Below are 16,197 nucleotides of genomic sequence, written 5' to 3'. Positions count from 1 at the left end.
GGGGGAGGAGGGGGGGGTCGACAAATTAGACCCGACCGGTGCAGGTACATCACAGGTGGGCACGGCGAGTAGGTGGGGTCCGCCGCTCTCCTTCTGTCCCCAGCAAACAACCCTATCGGATCACACCAGTGCGGAAACGAAGTGGAGCGAGGAGACGGGAGAAGAAGAGGTTCTGCTTTCTGGAAGACGCGCCTCCCAACAACAAAAGGGAGACGTTTTGTCGCGTTAGTTTTGGTCGCCCGGTGGTGGCGGGCGGTGCGCGCTGTTACGCAGGAAGTTGAACAACTTTGGATGAACGAGGTGATGTTTTTACTCGACTTTTCCTTTTGATTTGAAGCGTCGGTTTAAACGCGTAAAAGTTGCTCTAAAGTTACGACCACGCGGTGACGAGACTAGTAAATAAAACACGTCTATTTAAAAAAAAAAAAAAAACCAACCCCGATGGCTAATTAGACCAACATCAAAAGAAAATGCCTCTCTTGGATTCTCTCCACTTGCTTTAGTGTTTAACCAGGCTGACATAACACCATTTTGTTTGCCTTGCTGAGTAAACTCCGGTTGCTGTTGCATGTCAAGGGGTCATAACCTCTGGCCACATTTTGGACCTGCCTTGACGCGTGATATATATGCGTATATATAAGGGTGACCAGATGTTGGCAAAAACCCTCTTAACTAACAAGGTAAACTACACCGAAAATGAGCATTATCGACTTGTTTCTTTGAGGTGAAAAGGTTGTGGTCGTAGCAGGAGAACGTGTCTTCTGCACGCCAGCCTCTTAAATTGGGAGTTTCCAATTTGTGTTCGAGATAAGGATCTTTGGGTAGAAGCTCATCCTCGGTTAACTCTATTAAAGTTGAGGTGAAGTTTGATTGCTTTTTAATTCAAGTTTCCTACTGTTTGTGAGAAGTAATTACCCCTCGGAGGCTGCACATCCTCTTGTGTGGTTTCCAGCTTGTTCTTGCAGCACATTCCTATGCTTCAGTGCATACCTAAGCATTTTTAATTATAGTTATAGCTTTTAATCAGACAGTTGTCGCACTATGGGGGGAAAAAAAAAAAAAAGTTTCCACATTAGTCCTTCTGTTGTTTCAAAATGTCCGTTTCGGGTGACTCCCCATTGTAATAATTGAAGCTGTCGGGATGTTTCTCAAAGTGACACCCTCACTCCAAGTACAGGTTAGGAGATCACTGGATTTTTGAATGAAGTTGGTCCAAAAGATAGCACTCCTTTCTAATTATAGACTTCAGAGTGGAGGCACTTTCCAGCCGAAGAATCATTTCAAAACAGATGCAACATCTGGGGGCTTGGGCCTTCTTTTTTTTTTTTTTTTTTACGAAGGTGGGCACATTTTTGGGAATGTCCAAATCTGTGGATGTGTTTTTGAGTTGATTACTGAAAGAGCTAATATCTCGAAGTTTAACCATTTCATTACATTAAAAAAAAAAAATAGGAGTACACGGCACCTATATTAGTAGTTTTCTCTCAAGTAGGTCTACAGAGCTTGATCTGTACAGGGTTGTCAGGAAGGGGTGTTCACTGGCAGACGGAGGGCGGAGGCATCCGCAAGAATGCTTGTGAAGAGGCAGCCAATTTTGAGACAGCTGCGTGCACTGCGTGGGTGCGCGTCCGTACATTATGTTTGCTCTATATGTAGGCATTGCTTGGCTGCTTCCCTCTCCCTTACAAGCATGCAGCCCCTCCCTCCCTCCCTGCCGGGCAGTAATGAAATCCCTTGTCGGCGAGACGCACCAGCGAGCGCACAAATAGAAGCATCAACAGACTGCGGTGATGTTTTATCAGCACAGGGCTTCTCAAGACAGCCGCCGCTGCATGTCAACCTCTGCAGATCTGTATCACCAACACACCGGCTCCCATCATCCTGCACACGATTCCATCTCGGGTCTCAGAAGTACGCGCAGTTTTACCCGTGCGGAGGAGGGTCTCTCTGCCGCGGCCCTCCTCTTGCCTCGACGGGCACACAAACGCGCACTTCAGCCACAAGGCAGGATATCATGGCCGAGCTTATCAGCAGGCCGAGTTAATCAGACTTTATCTGCAGCCCCTCGGCGTCTTGCGTGTGTGTGTGTGTGTGTGCGCCCAACAATGACCATACAGAGTTGATGGAAGACGGGTGGGATTGGTGGGGCTGTCGTGGAATGGTTAACACGAGGTCAGATTGTACGCTCAGTTTACGGTTTGCCGATTTACACCTGCGTAATCAAATGCAATCCAGCGCAACCGTATCGCACAGTTTTATCTTCTCTTTATCTGTATAATATGAAACTCCAGGCCACGTACTGATGGAACTAAGGACACCGGAGCCACTAATTGTGGCTTCTCAAGTTCTTAAGTTGACTGGGTTTCTGTCTGGAAACATTGGCAGTAATGCGTAATGCAGGAGTACCAGCGCTCCGCCCGCCGAGTCGTTGCGAAGGTGCTGGAACCGTCAATTAGCGCAAACACAGCAGAGCAGATAACCACACACTCCGAATCATGCGCTATATCACTTTTATTCAAGCTTTCAGTCTTATCGGATCAGAAGGCAGAGGTGGGGTTTAATTTTTTTTTTTTTTTTTTTTTTTTTTTGCAGTACTATTGGGTTGCATTAGATTATAGAGCAACTGTGTAATAACTAGCGACTCGCATATTGCACTGCCAAAGATTTTGCATCTTACCAAAAGTGTCCATTGCCCGTAATCTTAAACGCAGCGGGCTAGAAAGACATTTCAGTGGATATGTAGACTAAAATAAAACTGTAAACGCAGAGGACATGCTTTCAAATACACACTCTCAAACATAGTTCCTACTGCACGCACATTCCTGACGAAATGATAGCACCGCAAACTTGTGCTTTAAAAGCTTCACTTGTTCTTATTATTATTCAGCTTATTGTAATCTTTTTGAACCAGACAAAACACTGATAGGCTCCCATGCTGGTGTCGAGTAAGTGAAGTGCTGTGTGGAGACACCTTTGTCTAGTGCGTTATGTTTTGATACACAGCAGTGGGCAGAGATGATTGGGGGGGGGGGGGGGGGTTCCTTTGTGAGCTGAGCTCTGGACATGATAATACTCTTTTTTTTTTTTTTTGACAGACTGCTGACACATTTCTCTTCCAGGTTTTGGAATTATAACTACACCTCAAATATTGTGAAGTTCCAGACATCAGCATTGAATTGCAGATAATGGACCAAGGTGCAGCTTTAATAAGAACACAGTCACTCGGACGTCAACACCCTGCTGGTGTTTCTTTGTGGAGGCTGTCACTCATCTCGCACAGCAAGCGTCCAATCATTCAGCTCTCTTTGAAAGGTCAGAGGTCGACCCACACTTAGCTGTAGAAACACAGTGGGGGTCAGAACACTGCTTTACTCCCCGACTTGCTGGATCATAAAATACATGTTGCCCCGGCAGAGCCTTGCTGACATCTCTTACCTATCCCGCTATTAAACATTTCATGCTGCACTGCTATTCATACTTCAGCATTTGCCTTTGTTTATCATTCCAGGTGTCCCGCCATGCACCCTGATATCCGTCTCCCCCTGCTCTCAACGCTGCTGCTCCTTCAAGGTCGGTTGATTGATTTTATTACTGTTTTGCCATCTCTGCGTCTCCGGTATTCAGGGCCATTAGAGCCAGGGCAAAGAGTCTTGTACCATGTTGGAATGTTTCTAATCTGCTCACATTATTACGGCTGTTTGGTTGGTCCAAATCACAGACTGCGGCCGTCTGTGAGGGTTAGTGTTATTGTAGGTATACAGTTCATTGAAAGGTGTAAATGTTTTTGCCGAGAGAGAGAGAGAGAGAGAGAATGAACTCGCTGTAATGGCTTCATAAATACAGTGTTGAAAATGTTCATTTGTTGGCGTGAGCCCATTTGTCATTTAAGTATTACGCCCTGCATGGTGGAAAATGTGGGGTGATTCACTGGACGACCTGAGATTCTTTTACTGCTTGAACCTATCAAGTCTCCACTGCTGAAGAATTCTCCCCTTCGAAGTGATTTCCTGCCTCCTGTTCTCGTTTCCAGGCGGGAGTCGTGGGGCAATATAATCGTTGAGTTGTTTTCAAAAATGACAGCTTTAGCACCATCTTGAGTATTTATTACTGGTGATTTTAAGAGTTTGAACTTGAGCAAACCAGACTTCTTTTTTACCTCGTCAAGACGCGCCCACCTTTCGTCCTGTGCTGATAACATGTTGCGGTGCAACATATCCATGTAATCCAGCCCGGCAAATAAAATTTCACAGATAACGCCAGTTTTTATCGCTGATTTCGAGTGAATATTACTCATATCGCCCAGGCTGCGGTGGGATTAAAGCCAACTGGACATCAACCCCTCAGCCAGATGACTTATGCTCATTATGTTGCTCCTGATTTTCCTGCTGCTATTTCTTTCGCAGACATTAAAGATACACAGTCATTTTGCTGGAGGCTTTTGGCCGAACAGACAGACTTTTTGTTCAGAGCACTGGGGCCCCACTGACCATGACAAAGCTGCTTGCCAAGACCCTAAACTTTCACTGTCAGGAGGACTTTGGGGGGCTGGAATGATGTTGGAATTAGGCGCAGATGAAAGGGTCGGGATTGTGAGGAGGTCGGTGCGCAGGCCTCTGGTTTTGCAGTTGGTACTTCTGGAGTTCTTTTAGTTTTTACCCTTTAATATTTCCTCCCCTCATGCTGTTCCTTTCCCCATATGACTTGCTGATTGTACACTAGGATGTCATGGGTATTTAAAAAGGGATTTTTGTTAAATAAAATGCCTTTTGGTACAAATGATACTAACGCAGCATTATATTTTTAGTTTTACTCAGTGAATCAGTTTTACTATTTAAATATCAGCAGTTCTAATTTGACGTTCTATCGAAGATGACTTGATGCTGACCTCTCCAAAAATATTTATTTTGCTGTAACACAGCTTTGCCAATTGCCTCATTTTGTCTGTCGCGGTTACCTTCAAAAAAGTTTTTTTTTAAATAAAACCACACAAGCAGGTCAGTTGTGATCTTTTGAAAAGGAAGATAAAGGAGCTGTGCCGCTGTCCTGACACCCTCTCGCCATCCCTCCACTGAAGGGAAGACGCGTGAGTGATAATCTCCCACTTCTGACTCAATCACCAGATACTCGAGTCTCCTCTTTTGATGAACATTCACCCTCTCCACCACTTGTCGCGTCCTCTTGTTCAAATCTCATACTGTAGCAGGCGCCACTAAAAAAACCCGGCACATTTATGTCCTAAAGTGTCGTTGTTAGAGTTTATAATGACATTAAGAGCTACAAAATGAGCCATGAAGAGATTAGGGCTGAAACAAAGTAGTTGTTTAATCAGCAGGTTGGTCAATTAATTATTAAAGTTGCTGATGGAGGTAAAATTTAACACACTTCTTCTTGTTTCTCAAACTGGGGATATACCACTAACAAGTTAGTCTGAATTTTTTATTGAACAAAAAAACATGACTTTGGGCTCTTCAAATTTGTTGGCAGTTTTTATTATTAGAAATAGTAATCCCAAAAGTCATTACCGCTAATAAAAAGTAATTGTCCCTGACGGCCCTTTGACACATGTAGGTTTTTATTCATACATAATCACGTCTAATTTCATTTTCAGTAAAATTTTATTTTTCTATATCTGTACAATGAAAAATCCTTCTTTCTTTTGACAAATAAATCGCAAGTCTCCAAAAGATGACCAATTAAAGTAGTAACTGGTCTAAATTTTATGGAGCACATATGGCTGGAGTTACCGCTAGTCGGCTGCAACTTCCTCAATGCGTTTCAAACTACAAATACTTATTTCAAATTAAAAGCCCTCTAGTGTCACATACGATCCAGACGTATACTAGGTTTTGACCTCGTCTTATTGCTCTAATAACCGAGATGATTTTTCCACTTTATTAAATTGCATCTATCGTTAGTTTTTCATAGTTAATCTTTTTGTCATTCCTGATAGATAGATAGACTGATAGACTTTATTGATGTCGCAAGGGGAAATTTTTTCATTAAAAAAAAAAAAATCTTAAAAATAAGATTACATTAAAAACAGTGCGATGGTGTAGGATGGCCATTTTTTTTTTGTCACTGAACTAAAAGGGTTTCATAATTATTTTCCCTAAAACATGTAGTTTTTAACCGCTGACTAATTTTTTTTTTTCTCCTGAACCCTCACTTCAACTTCAGTGAAAGAAAGATGAGCAGAAGAGGAGGAAAAAGTCAATGTCGGCACTAAATTGTCCGACGCCGACACGCCCTTATTTCTATTGAACGTTTGCACCTTTCTTTCATGTTTTCTGCTGTACTTTGTTACTTTGCTCTCTGACTTTTTGTCACCGCTTTTAGCTGATTAGCAGGCGCTAAATCAACAGGAGGCGGACGGCCTGAAGAACTACGGCGAAGTTGACGGGAACAAACCTACAATTAGTTTCTGCGTTCCGACTGGAGGGTGAGCACCGCCCCATTCGGAGGGAGGAATCTATTTGTGTGGAGTTTGTAAAATAACTCGAGTGTCTCTGCGTGTCTGTCCTGGTCAAATGCCTCCGTGACCTGTTGGGGTTACCAGGGACAACAAGGCATGTATGCAGGAAATGTCCCTCCCTCCTCTCTGAGCTGTACGTGTGCTTGAATAGAGGAACCTCATTTCACTGAATGGAGCAAGGGAATGGTTTTCTTCACTTGTCCACTCACATTAGCGTTGAGCCCTTCCGCAACGGATAATTGAGTTTTCAAATGGGAGACTGCATTGGCTTCAGGGAAAGCATCCAATTAAATACATTTTAACATGTGAAGAAGCATTAGGGCTAACAGGTCACGGTATGCGTGTCTACATCTTTTGTGAGCCCAAGTGACAAACTGTACAGATGTATGTACGGGAAATCGCATGTCAACTTGTTGTCAAAGTGCAGGTGTTTGCGTTCATCCAAAGCGGGAAGTAACCCTCCACTTCTTGGTGGATGTTAGAGGACAGCTGCATGTTTTTTTTTATTTTTTTTTTTTTTTTGCTTGTGACCATTTAAAACAGTTTTAAGGAGTCACAATTAGCAAGACATCAGCAAAAAAAAAACATTTAATATGTTTTTAGAGTTCTTGTCTTGTTTCTTGAAACACCAGGTTGTGCGACATTGACAAATCAACAGTGATAAACCCATAGGGTCGTAGTTTCAGGTCCGACGTCATCAACCACCCTCAGCCAAGTATATCGCCCCTCTTGATCCAAAGCGACCGTGACTCTGTTTCTATGACTACAATCGTGTTCTTCGCCGCTGTTGCCAAACAGGCTGAGTGTCCAATGTAGAGGCTTAGCTGTAAAGTTTCTGCAGCCCACCTCGGTGGGCTCACAGTCGGCCTTCCATCTATGCCTTCTACTTTTCCTCTTACCAGTTTGAGATATTTGGCCTGTTTACTCTGATGGGCCTCCTCTGGCCAGTCTTCCTGGGAAACAGTCAGGTCCAGCAGAAGCATTTGCTCGGAACGGGCAGATGTTAAGTCTAAACCTGGCCTGAGTGTCGTCATTTGCAACATGGTCCGCTTCAGCTGCCTCCTTCAGTCAACCATCAGCTGCCAGTCACGAGCTAATTTCAAATTTTTCATGTTAATCATCTCGCGACCCCTTAAACCCATCATGTGAAACCTTGTAGACGTCCTGAACCCAATGTTGGGAACCACTGCTGAGATATGCTACAGCAGAGGTGGCTCAGACACAATATTCATTTTTTTTTTAATTTCCTTTTGAAAGACCAAATGTTGCCGGGGTTTGGTTTGGTCATTAAAAACCTGACTTTCAGTTTATCTTAAATGTCATCGGTTGGTGCTCAGTATCTGAAAATTGCTGTACGAGTCTGTGTGTGTGTATAAATACATCTGGCTGACCTCCACGTTGTTTGTCCCCTTCCAGTTCAGCAGGGCGCTGCCGTGCAGGAGATCCAAACCAGCCACGAGAACATTGCAAAGATCAACTCTGCAGGAGAGAGTGAGTACCCGCCTGACCTCATCCTTTACAAATGAAACTTGGTGAGGGAGGCTGAGGCGGTTGAAGGAGCTGTGACGGTAACCGTGTTGACAGGTCAGGCGGTCATGGCCACGCTTTAGACCCGCGTGCGTGTAAATGTCGGCTGCCAGCCGCGCCGTGAATGTGCCAGCGGAGCTTTCATGTTACTGCAAATAGAGATTGCATTGCGATGTAGCGTGACGAGGCTGCGGAAGAATCCGGCGCGAGTGGTCTTATTGGCCTGATGTCTGTGTCACAGACGACGGTGCGTGTGGAGGTGACTGTCCCGTAACGTGAACGTTTGACAGACAGACGGCACACGCTCGCTGCCTCTGCACATTCTGACATGACAGCAACACCACAGATTCTTCATACCTCCGGCGAGTACAGACGTGCGTAAAAGAGACAGAGACAGAGACGGAGAGAGAGAAAGAGAGAGAGAGAGGTTTTTTTTGCTTGGTAACGGTTTAGTGTGTTCGCTCTGGGGAAAAGAAAATTGAGCTTTAGCACGCGAAGCTGGTTTTCTTCTTCTTATGTTAAGGTTTTATTTTCACCTGGAACAATTCATTTTTGAACCAACCAACCAGGATGCCAACATATAAAGACAATAAATGAGTTTGGACCTACATCTTTGTTTTTACATCCAGAGGGTGTAACTTTTTTTTATGACGTGTGTGTGTGCGTGCGTGTTTCCATGGGAAGTGATGCAGTGCTCAGCAGCCATGGACATCCTCTTCCTCATGGATGGTTCCTACAGCGTTGGGAAGGGCAGCTTTGAGAGGTCCAAACACTACGCGATCAAACTCTGTCAAGCACTAGACATCGGACCAGAAAAGGTTTGTCCCCCCCTCTTCCCCCCAACTCCCTCCCTCCCCTCCCCTCTTCATCTTCACCATCAATCAGTACTCTTGTAATTGCACTCTGGTCCAGGTGCGAGTCGGTTTGATTCAGTTTGGCTCCGTTCCTCGGCTGGAGTTTTCCCTGGACTCGTACTCCACCAAACAAGAGCTGACGAAGCACATAAAGAAGATTTCTTTCAGGTGTGTGTCTCCTCTCACCTCACTCTCCGCCGGATCATGTTCCGGGTTTCAAAAGAATATTATGGAATCTTTTTTTTTTTGTACTGCTGAATCAGTAAGACTGAAATAACAATCATCACTAATATATAAAATGATATACAAGCATGTGTAGTTCATACAGTCAAATGTATCCCTTTTAACAAACTAAGCTGGGATTAACATTGAAATCTAAAAAAAAAGTTCTATTCACTGAAGAAGGATGAGATATGGTTGAAGAAGAAGAAGAAGAAAAAAAGCTAGTAAGTGATGAACATGTTACTGAAAATTTGAAGTCAAACTGTTTATGCTGCCATATAAAACATTATTTTGTTGCAATTGTATGATTTTAAAATTCATAAATAGCTATTCTTTTGTCATATCGTCAAGAATATCCTTATTGCAAAAATACCCTGAAATGTCAAATCATTATTGTATGACTACAATGGCCGACTCTTTTTTTAATGCAACAAAATCAAAGAACAAAACAAGATGAGAGGGAACTGTGTTCAGAAGACCCAGAATCACAGCAATGACTTATATTCTCATCTCTTTTCGTGTGTTTAAAAGTTGTCACAATTCTTAGTTGATTAATGTGGCAGTAGTTTAACTGATACTGGCAGCAAAACGCACGCACGCACGCACGCACGCACGCACACACACACACACACACACACACACACACACATATGCAGAGGCTTAGTAAAACTAAAATCTGCCTGCCAAAAAACAAATTAATTTCAGATTAGAGGCGCCACCACAGGTGGTCACTAGATATTGGATAAGTGAATAAGCCGAGGAAGAGGAAAGTAATTTGACCGTGTGTGTGTGTGTGTGTGTGTGTGTGTGTGTGTGTGTGTGTGTGTGTGTGTGTGTGTGTGTGTGTGTGTGTGTGTGTGTGTGTGTGTGTGTGTGTGTGTGGGAGGAAGGGGTTGTTTCACAGTTTGAAAGAAACAATCTGGTTTCCAGTGCCTACCCACATTTTAAATTAGTTAGTGGCCACATTGCTTTGAATCAAATTTGTGTTTATTCATGCTTAAATGCTGAATAATTTATCTTTAGCAACATACACGGTAGAGATAGATGTTTCTTTATCTGCAGTCCAACGATGCACAAAGCATCTTTGGTTTCGACCAGTATGGGCGTAAAGTGTGTGTTGATATAAATCTGTACAAAGGAGCTGATGTGGTTCAATCACGCCTGAAGGCCTTCAAGCTTTTCGCTGCTTCGTCTTGTAGTTTCAGTGCTTCGAGGGGACCCACCGTAGTATTGCTTTCACGGCTGAAGAATATTGGAAATATGATAGGATGGCATCAAAACACGACCTCCAACTATTGTAAAACATGTCAGTCTTTTTCTCAGTGTTTGATGAGAGGTCTTAAAGTGGCTCTTGCTCAACTGACATTCATGACTTCTTGAAAAAAAAAAAAGGACTTAAGTGGGTTTCATGAGGCCTGCGGTGATGACACTTAGCCAAGACATGGTTTCAGTCCAAGAACTAAAAAGTGGAATCCGACCAGAAGTCATTTTTAGTTGACTTTGGCAGTGATCATTGACTCCGCTCTCCAACATCTGTAGCACTGCACATGTTCTCTAATTGCTCTGTTTGAGTATGTTTCGAACGATAACACGAAAAATCCTGCTCGTTCTCAAACTCTCCTCTCCCAGGGGAGGCGGCACTCAGACAGGCCTGGCTCTGAAATACGTCCTGAGGAAGGGTTTCCCCAGCGGCCGTAACTCCTCCGGCGTGCCCCACGTCGCCATCCTGCTGTCGGACGGGCGGTCGCAGGGCAACGTGCTGCAGGCCGCTGCGCAGCTCAAAGAGACGGGCGTGGTCTTGTTCGCCGTGGGCTTGCGCTACCCCAAGTATGTTTGGTGCTTAAAAAAAAAAAATCATTACCGATAAGACGAATAGTAATGCATGAAAGTGCTTTCAGTTGGTTGCAACGCAGTCTCGGGACAAAGTGTCTCCGTTTGTTTTCCAGGTGGGAGGAGCTACACGCTCTGGCCAGTGAGCCGATGGAGAGCCATGTCTTCTTCGCCGAGCACTTCTATGACGCTGTCAACGGCCTGTACACCACACTGACCACCTTCTCTGTCTGCAGCGCCACACCAGCAGGTTGGACTGGAGGGAGTTATGACGGATACACGTGCTAATTATCCAAATGAGGAAATGTTTTCTATCTCTTTCACTCCCCTCCTCTCTAAAATCCTTGTGTTGTGTTTCTCTCTCTCTCGCTCTCTCTAACCCCCTTTTCAATTCCCGTCCATCATTCCCCTCTCTTTCTAACACCCACCTCTCCCATCCTGCCGTCCAGGCTGTCAGGTGGAGTCATTTCCCTGTGAAAGGAAGACACTGGAGACAGTGAAAGAGCTGCAGGGGAATTTCATGTGTTGGAAAGGCGCTAAGGGGTATTCCCCGTACACATCGCTCTGTCCCTACTACAGGCAAGTGGGCACGAAGATGCAAATACTTTTGTTTTCTCCCTCACAAAGAGATTTCTTGAATTCCTGCACTTTTCCAAGATTAAACACTCACCCGCTGTTCGATGCATCTTTGCTGTAAATCGGCACAATGATGTTGACTGGAATATTTACAGATTCTTGTGGGTTGACTTTGCAGCATGCAGCAGGAATGATGGATCTTCCAGCACAAATGTATTTTATTATAAATTGTTGTGGCACTTGTGTGTTACCACAGAATAAATCTTCACAAGCCAACAGATTTTTTTTTTTTTTCTTCAGTTTGAATGTTTTACTTTTAAATATTTATTATACAATATTGAAACATAGTTCCTCATATAAATTCAATAATTATAATATATATTTTGGAATTTAAATTGGACCTGAATATACAGCACTTTCCTCTCCTTTGCTCAATGAGCCACAAGCCAGTGTTAGAACAGAGAAACTCCCATGTGTTAATGTGCTGTGTCAGTGAGGGGGTGTTAATAAAAAAACAAACTGGTGTAATTGTGTCGGAGCCTTCCAGGGCAAATTAAAATGGCCTTAGACAAAATCTATCTCGCAGAACATTGTAACTTTATCACAGTAAAAAAAAAAGGCCTCTGACTCGCAGAGCTCAGTTTAGAGAACCGTTTACTTTTTTTTTAGGTACAGTAAACAGAGGCAGTAATGAGACTGCTGTTTGTATGTCTACCATAAGCCGTGTATATAAATGTCCACATGAAAAACACTTCACATAAATGGCAGTAAAACAAAATGTGAGCCAAATGAGATATAAAGTGCCTTCCATCTGAGTAACTTATCATATTCAGTAGCTTATTAATTGAATGGTGAGGCTCAATGACTGTATTTACTTCACAGAACAGGTGTAGTGGAGTATGGTGCCTGAAACTCACCCACATTCCTTCTCTCCGTAAGCATATACGCTCACAAAACAAAGGGATTTTCACTTGTGCATGTTGCAGGTACAGCAAGGTTTACAAGAGACACCAGACAGTCTGCCATCGGACCATCTGTCCAGGTAACAGCCTGTCGTTTCCTGCTTCATTCTTCTCTCTCCCGGATTAGTGGAGTTTACTTCCTGTCGTTCGCTCTCTGCACTGTAGATCCCTGTGACTCTCAGCCGTGTCTGAATGGAGGAACATGTGTATCAGAAGATCCGGAGGGCTACCACTGCGTGTGTCCACCCGGCTACGGAGGAGACCCGCACTGCGGTGAGTGCACTGTCTGGAGGAAACGCCTCACTGGCCTGTGTGTTCAGGTGATCTCTAATCTCTCCGTTCATCCCTCCTCAGCTCCTGCAATGTCACTGGACTGCTCTGTGGACCTGCTCTTCCTGCTGGAGGGCTCGGCCACCCTCACCCTGGAGGGCTTCCTCCGCCTCAGGTCCTTCCTAAAGCGCTTCCTGCAGATCGCCATCGGGTCCGACAGCCCCAGTAAAGTCGGCCTGGCGGTGTTCGGTGGAGAGACTCGAGTCGAGGCCCAGGTCGACAAGTTCAAAGGGGACCTGAGGGGTCTTCTGAAGGCTGTGGAGGCACTCAAGCCGATCGGTGGCGAGACCCTGACAGGCCAGGCGCTTCTCCACGTTGCGCGCCGTGGCTTTGTGAGCGCGCCGGTCTATGCCGACGTCACAGATGACCTTCCCCGCGTGGTGGTGCTGCTCACCGCCACGCCTTCCGCCGACGACGTCGTCGAGCCCTCGAAATACGCACGGGATAGAGAGATCTTCCTGATAGCAGTGGGAGCCGACAGTTTGAAGGGGCAGCTGAATAATATCACGGGAAACCCGCAGAGGACTCTCACCTACGCCTCGCCTGATAGGCTCACGAGCAAAATCCCGGAGCTCAAGGCCAAGATCTGCAGTGTGGATACACAAGGTACTCACTGACCAACACGGGGCTTTTACTCAACAAGCTAAAGTCACACTCAAGTTCAGTGTTACTCACCAAAATGCATCTTTGTAACTTTTAATGTCTGACAAACATGTTCAACACATTTCCTTCCTCATAAAACATTTGCAAAGCCAAAGTTTAACAACACGATAGTTCCCAACCATGTTATCAGGGCTGGTGCTAGATTGGACCAGCGGGAGGGACGCTCTTGCCTGTGATAGGTTGCGTTTGGAAAGGTTTAGGTCAGGCCTTTCATTTACAGTCTAATGGGTTAGGTTTATAAACCTGTTGACTGGCAGTGAAACGGCAAATCACAGCAGCATAGAGTTAAGAGCATTCATCCCTCCGGCTGCTCCAATCTAGCACAAACTATTTACCAGCAAGTTTTCTTCCTCACTGCTTTTTCTGGCACGCTGCTGCATATCACGGTGCACTGGCGCCACATTTAGGTCAGTGAAATAGTGTGAAACTACTGACTGAGAGCATGCAACTTGTGTGTGTGTGTGTGTGTGTGTGTGTGTGTGTGTGGGACAAACATTCAGTTTTTTCAGTGTTTATGCAGGATATTCTGCTACTGCTGCTGTTTACTACTGATACTTACTGTGGCCATTAAGATCCAGTCATTAGTTCTGACACAAACGCATTGCACAGCCAACAAATGCTAAAATAAAATATATATATATATATATTTTAAATCTATCAAAACTTTATACGGCTGTGTAAATGTTTATCCGTTTAACTACTGACCGTCTGTGTATTATTTTTTTCAACATAATTCTTTGTCCCTCCTGTCTCTCAGGTTGTCTGGGTCAGGCAGTAGACCTGGTGTTTGCCCTGGACGCCTCAGTTGGCATCGGCCGCGACAACTTCCCCACCCTGCGGGACTTTGTTCGCAGCATCAGCGTCCAGTTCGACATCAACCGCGATGTGGCTCAGGTGGCCCTCGTGGCTTACGGTCGCAGAGCCACCACCGTCTTCGGCCTGGACACCCACGAGACCGGCTCCGCCATCCTCAAGGCCGTCGGTGACGCCGGCTACGTGGGCGGGGTGGCGTCGACGGGCGCAGCGTTGCTTCACATCCACACCAACGTCCTGACCGTAGCGAACGGTGCACGGCCAGGAGTCAACAAGGCGGTGGTGGTGGTGACGGACGGTTCGAGCGGGGACGACGCCGTCGTACCCGCCCGAAAGATAAGAGACAACGGCGTTTCAGTGTTTGTGATCGGTATCGGGGACGTGCAGAGAGAAAAGCTGATGCAGATTGCTGGTGCAGAGGAGCACATGATCTCAGTGCCGTCTTACGAGGATCTCAAGTACTTTGAGGATGTTCTGGTGCAAATGCTTTGTTCAGGTAAGAATGTAGAGAAACACCCCTGTTACCAAAGCTTTCGAGACCGGTTTGTCCTCTCCTTCTTTATGGATGGGAGAATGTGATGTACAATATATTATTTTTGATTTCATGTCTCTTTTTTGTCATTTTGCTTCACGAAAAGACGTCTTTGCAACAGGTCCTGTACAAAATAGGAGTTTGTGTACGTTTCATTGAGGTAATGACCTGTTTTGTGATATTCTTTCTATCAGAGGTGAAGAAACCAGTAAACCTGTGCAAGCCCAACCCCTGTATGAATGACGGGATCTGCATCCTGTCAGGAGGGAGCTTCCGGTGCCAGTGCCGAGGCTTTGAAGGACCTCACTGTGAAAAAAGTCAGTGGCGTCTCCTGTCCTTTCTTTATTCCTTAATTCCTGCCTTTGTCTTTTTTTTTTTTTTTCTTTTGACATTGTCAGTATCCCTTCTCTTTTCACTTTTTGCTTATCCGTTCGTGTGTTGCCTTACCGTTGGCCCCATCTTCAGAAACCCTCACACAACATCTGAGTCATTGAGACTGACTGTATTCAGTCCGAAAACCTGCACTTCTGTTCCCCCTCTCAATAGATTTGCTTAAAACCTGTAGTTACTTGCCCTACTGGATTTAATGTTGCCAGATCCCACGAATGGAAGTAGTGCACAAAATGTAAAGCATGTGCAGATTGGGATCGGATTGGTGGCCAGAAACAAAGCAACAGCTTCGTGATTGATGGCGCAAATGTAGAAGTCATGACTTGTTCCGTGGTTCGTTTGCAGGAAGCGGTCGGTCTTCATCCAGAGGGGATCTTCCAAGACCGGCTGGTCTGAGGAAGAGCAAGCAGAGGAAGAACCACCAGGAGCTCCTGCATCACTACAAACTACACCGTCGGAGACACGCTGCCTGACCCACAGTATACACACACACACGGAAACAAATCACTGTATGAACACTTCCGAACCAACGATGTTTGCGGGTACACACTTCAGTAAAGGGAATCCTCTTGTTGCTTTGTGTTTGTCTCGGTATTTAAAGTTGCACTCGATGTCAACGAGTGCCTCGTCTGTGTCTCTCCTGCCGTGTTCATTTGTCCTCGTTTGTGTTTTCGTCAACCCTCATAATGCTTTCTGTTGTGCGACTGTCTCAACGCGGTTCTCTTGGCCGTTAAAGGATGTAAACGTTTATATTATAGTGTATATCTGTGTTATGATTTTTTTTATTATTATTTTTTAATGTATAATCACCAGTTTACTCTCTCCCTGTAAAAAAAAAAAAAAAAAAAAACCTTTACAAATTGGTCCCAAAAATGCTACATGTGTTCTATTTTCATGTTTTAATTGAAAGCTTTGGATGTTAAAAAGATGTTTCACCAATGGAACTAATTTCAAAAATATGTGTACATGTATTTCATATTTAATTATATAAGCACTACAGCACACTTAATAAGGCTAGTTTTGTAC

General features: G+C 44.7%; 1 protein-coding gene across 2 annotated transcripts; it reads left to right on the top strand.

The window, feature by feature from the left end:
- The first annotated feature begins 83 nt into the window (after window positions 1-83).
- On the top strand, window positions 84-15,668 carry vwa2 (von Willebrand factor A domain containing 2). Of its 2 annotated transcripts, XM_069691710.1 has the most exons (14): window positions 84-300; window positions 3,509-3,570; window positions 7,889-7,963; window positions 8,684-8,817; window positions 8,912-9,021; window positions 10,705-10,902; window positions 11,022-11,155; window positions 11,355-11,484; window positions 12,468-12,523; window positions 12,609-12,716; window positions 12,798-13,379; window positions 14,194-14,745; window positions 14,976-15,098; window positions 15,517-15,668. In XM_069691710.1, exons 2-14 carry the CDS (start codon window positions 3,519-3,521, stop codon window positions 15,642-15,644), a joined length of 2,382 nt encoding a protein of 793 aa, XP_069547811.1. In that variant the 5' UTR covers window positions 84-300; window positions 3,509-3,518; the 3' UTR covers window positions 15,645-15,668. The 2 variants fall into 2 exon arrangements, with proteins under 2 accessions (XP_069547811.1, XP_069547812.1); XM_069691711.1 differs by lacking the exon at window positions 84-300 and having other exon boundaries at window positions 3,427-3,570.
- The last annotated feature ends 529 nt before the right edge of the window (window positions 15,669-16,197 follow it).

The sequence above is a fragment of the Brachyistius frenatus genome, unplaced genomic scaffold, assembly GCF_029030835.1.
Source record: "Brachyistius frenatus isolate BFR_SWC_R1_liver_20210118 unplaced genomic scaffold, ASM2903083v1 Contig_11, whole genome shotgun sequence".
In the NCBI taxonomy this organism is placed as follows: Eukaryota; Metazoa; Chordata; class Actinopteri; family Embiotocidae; genus Brachyistius; species Brachyistius frenatus.
The sequence above is the reverse complement of the archived record's forward strand: the minus strand, read 5'-3'. Positions and strand labels throughout refer to the sequence as shown.

What these genes read in the sequence shown, in the direction of transcription:
- vwa2 (XM_069691710.1), top strand. Translation starts at nt 3,519, where the DNA reads ATGCACCCTGATATCCGTCTCCCCCTGCTCTCAACGCTGCTGCTCCTT. An exon ending in TCGCTCTGTCCCTACTACAG is followed by an intron (nt 11,485 to 12,467) that starts GCAAGTGGGCAC and finishes TGCATGTTGCAG; the next exon opens with GTACAGCAAGGTTTACAAGA. An exon ending in CGGAGGAGACCCGCACTGCG is followed by an intron (nt 12,717 to 12,797) that starts GTGAGTGCACTG and finishes ATCCCTCCTCAG; the next exon opens with CTCCTGCAATGTCACTGGAC.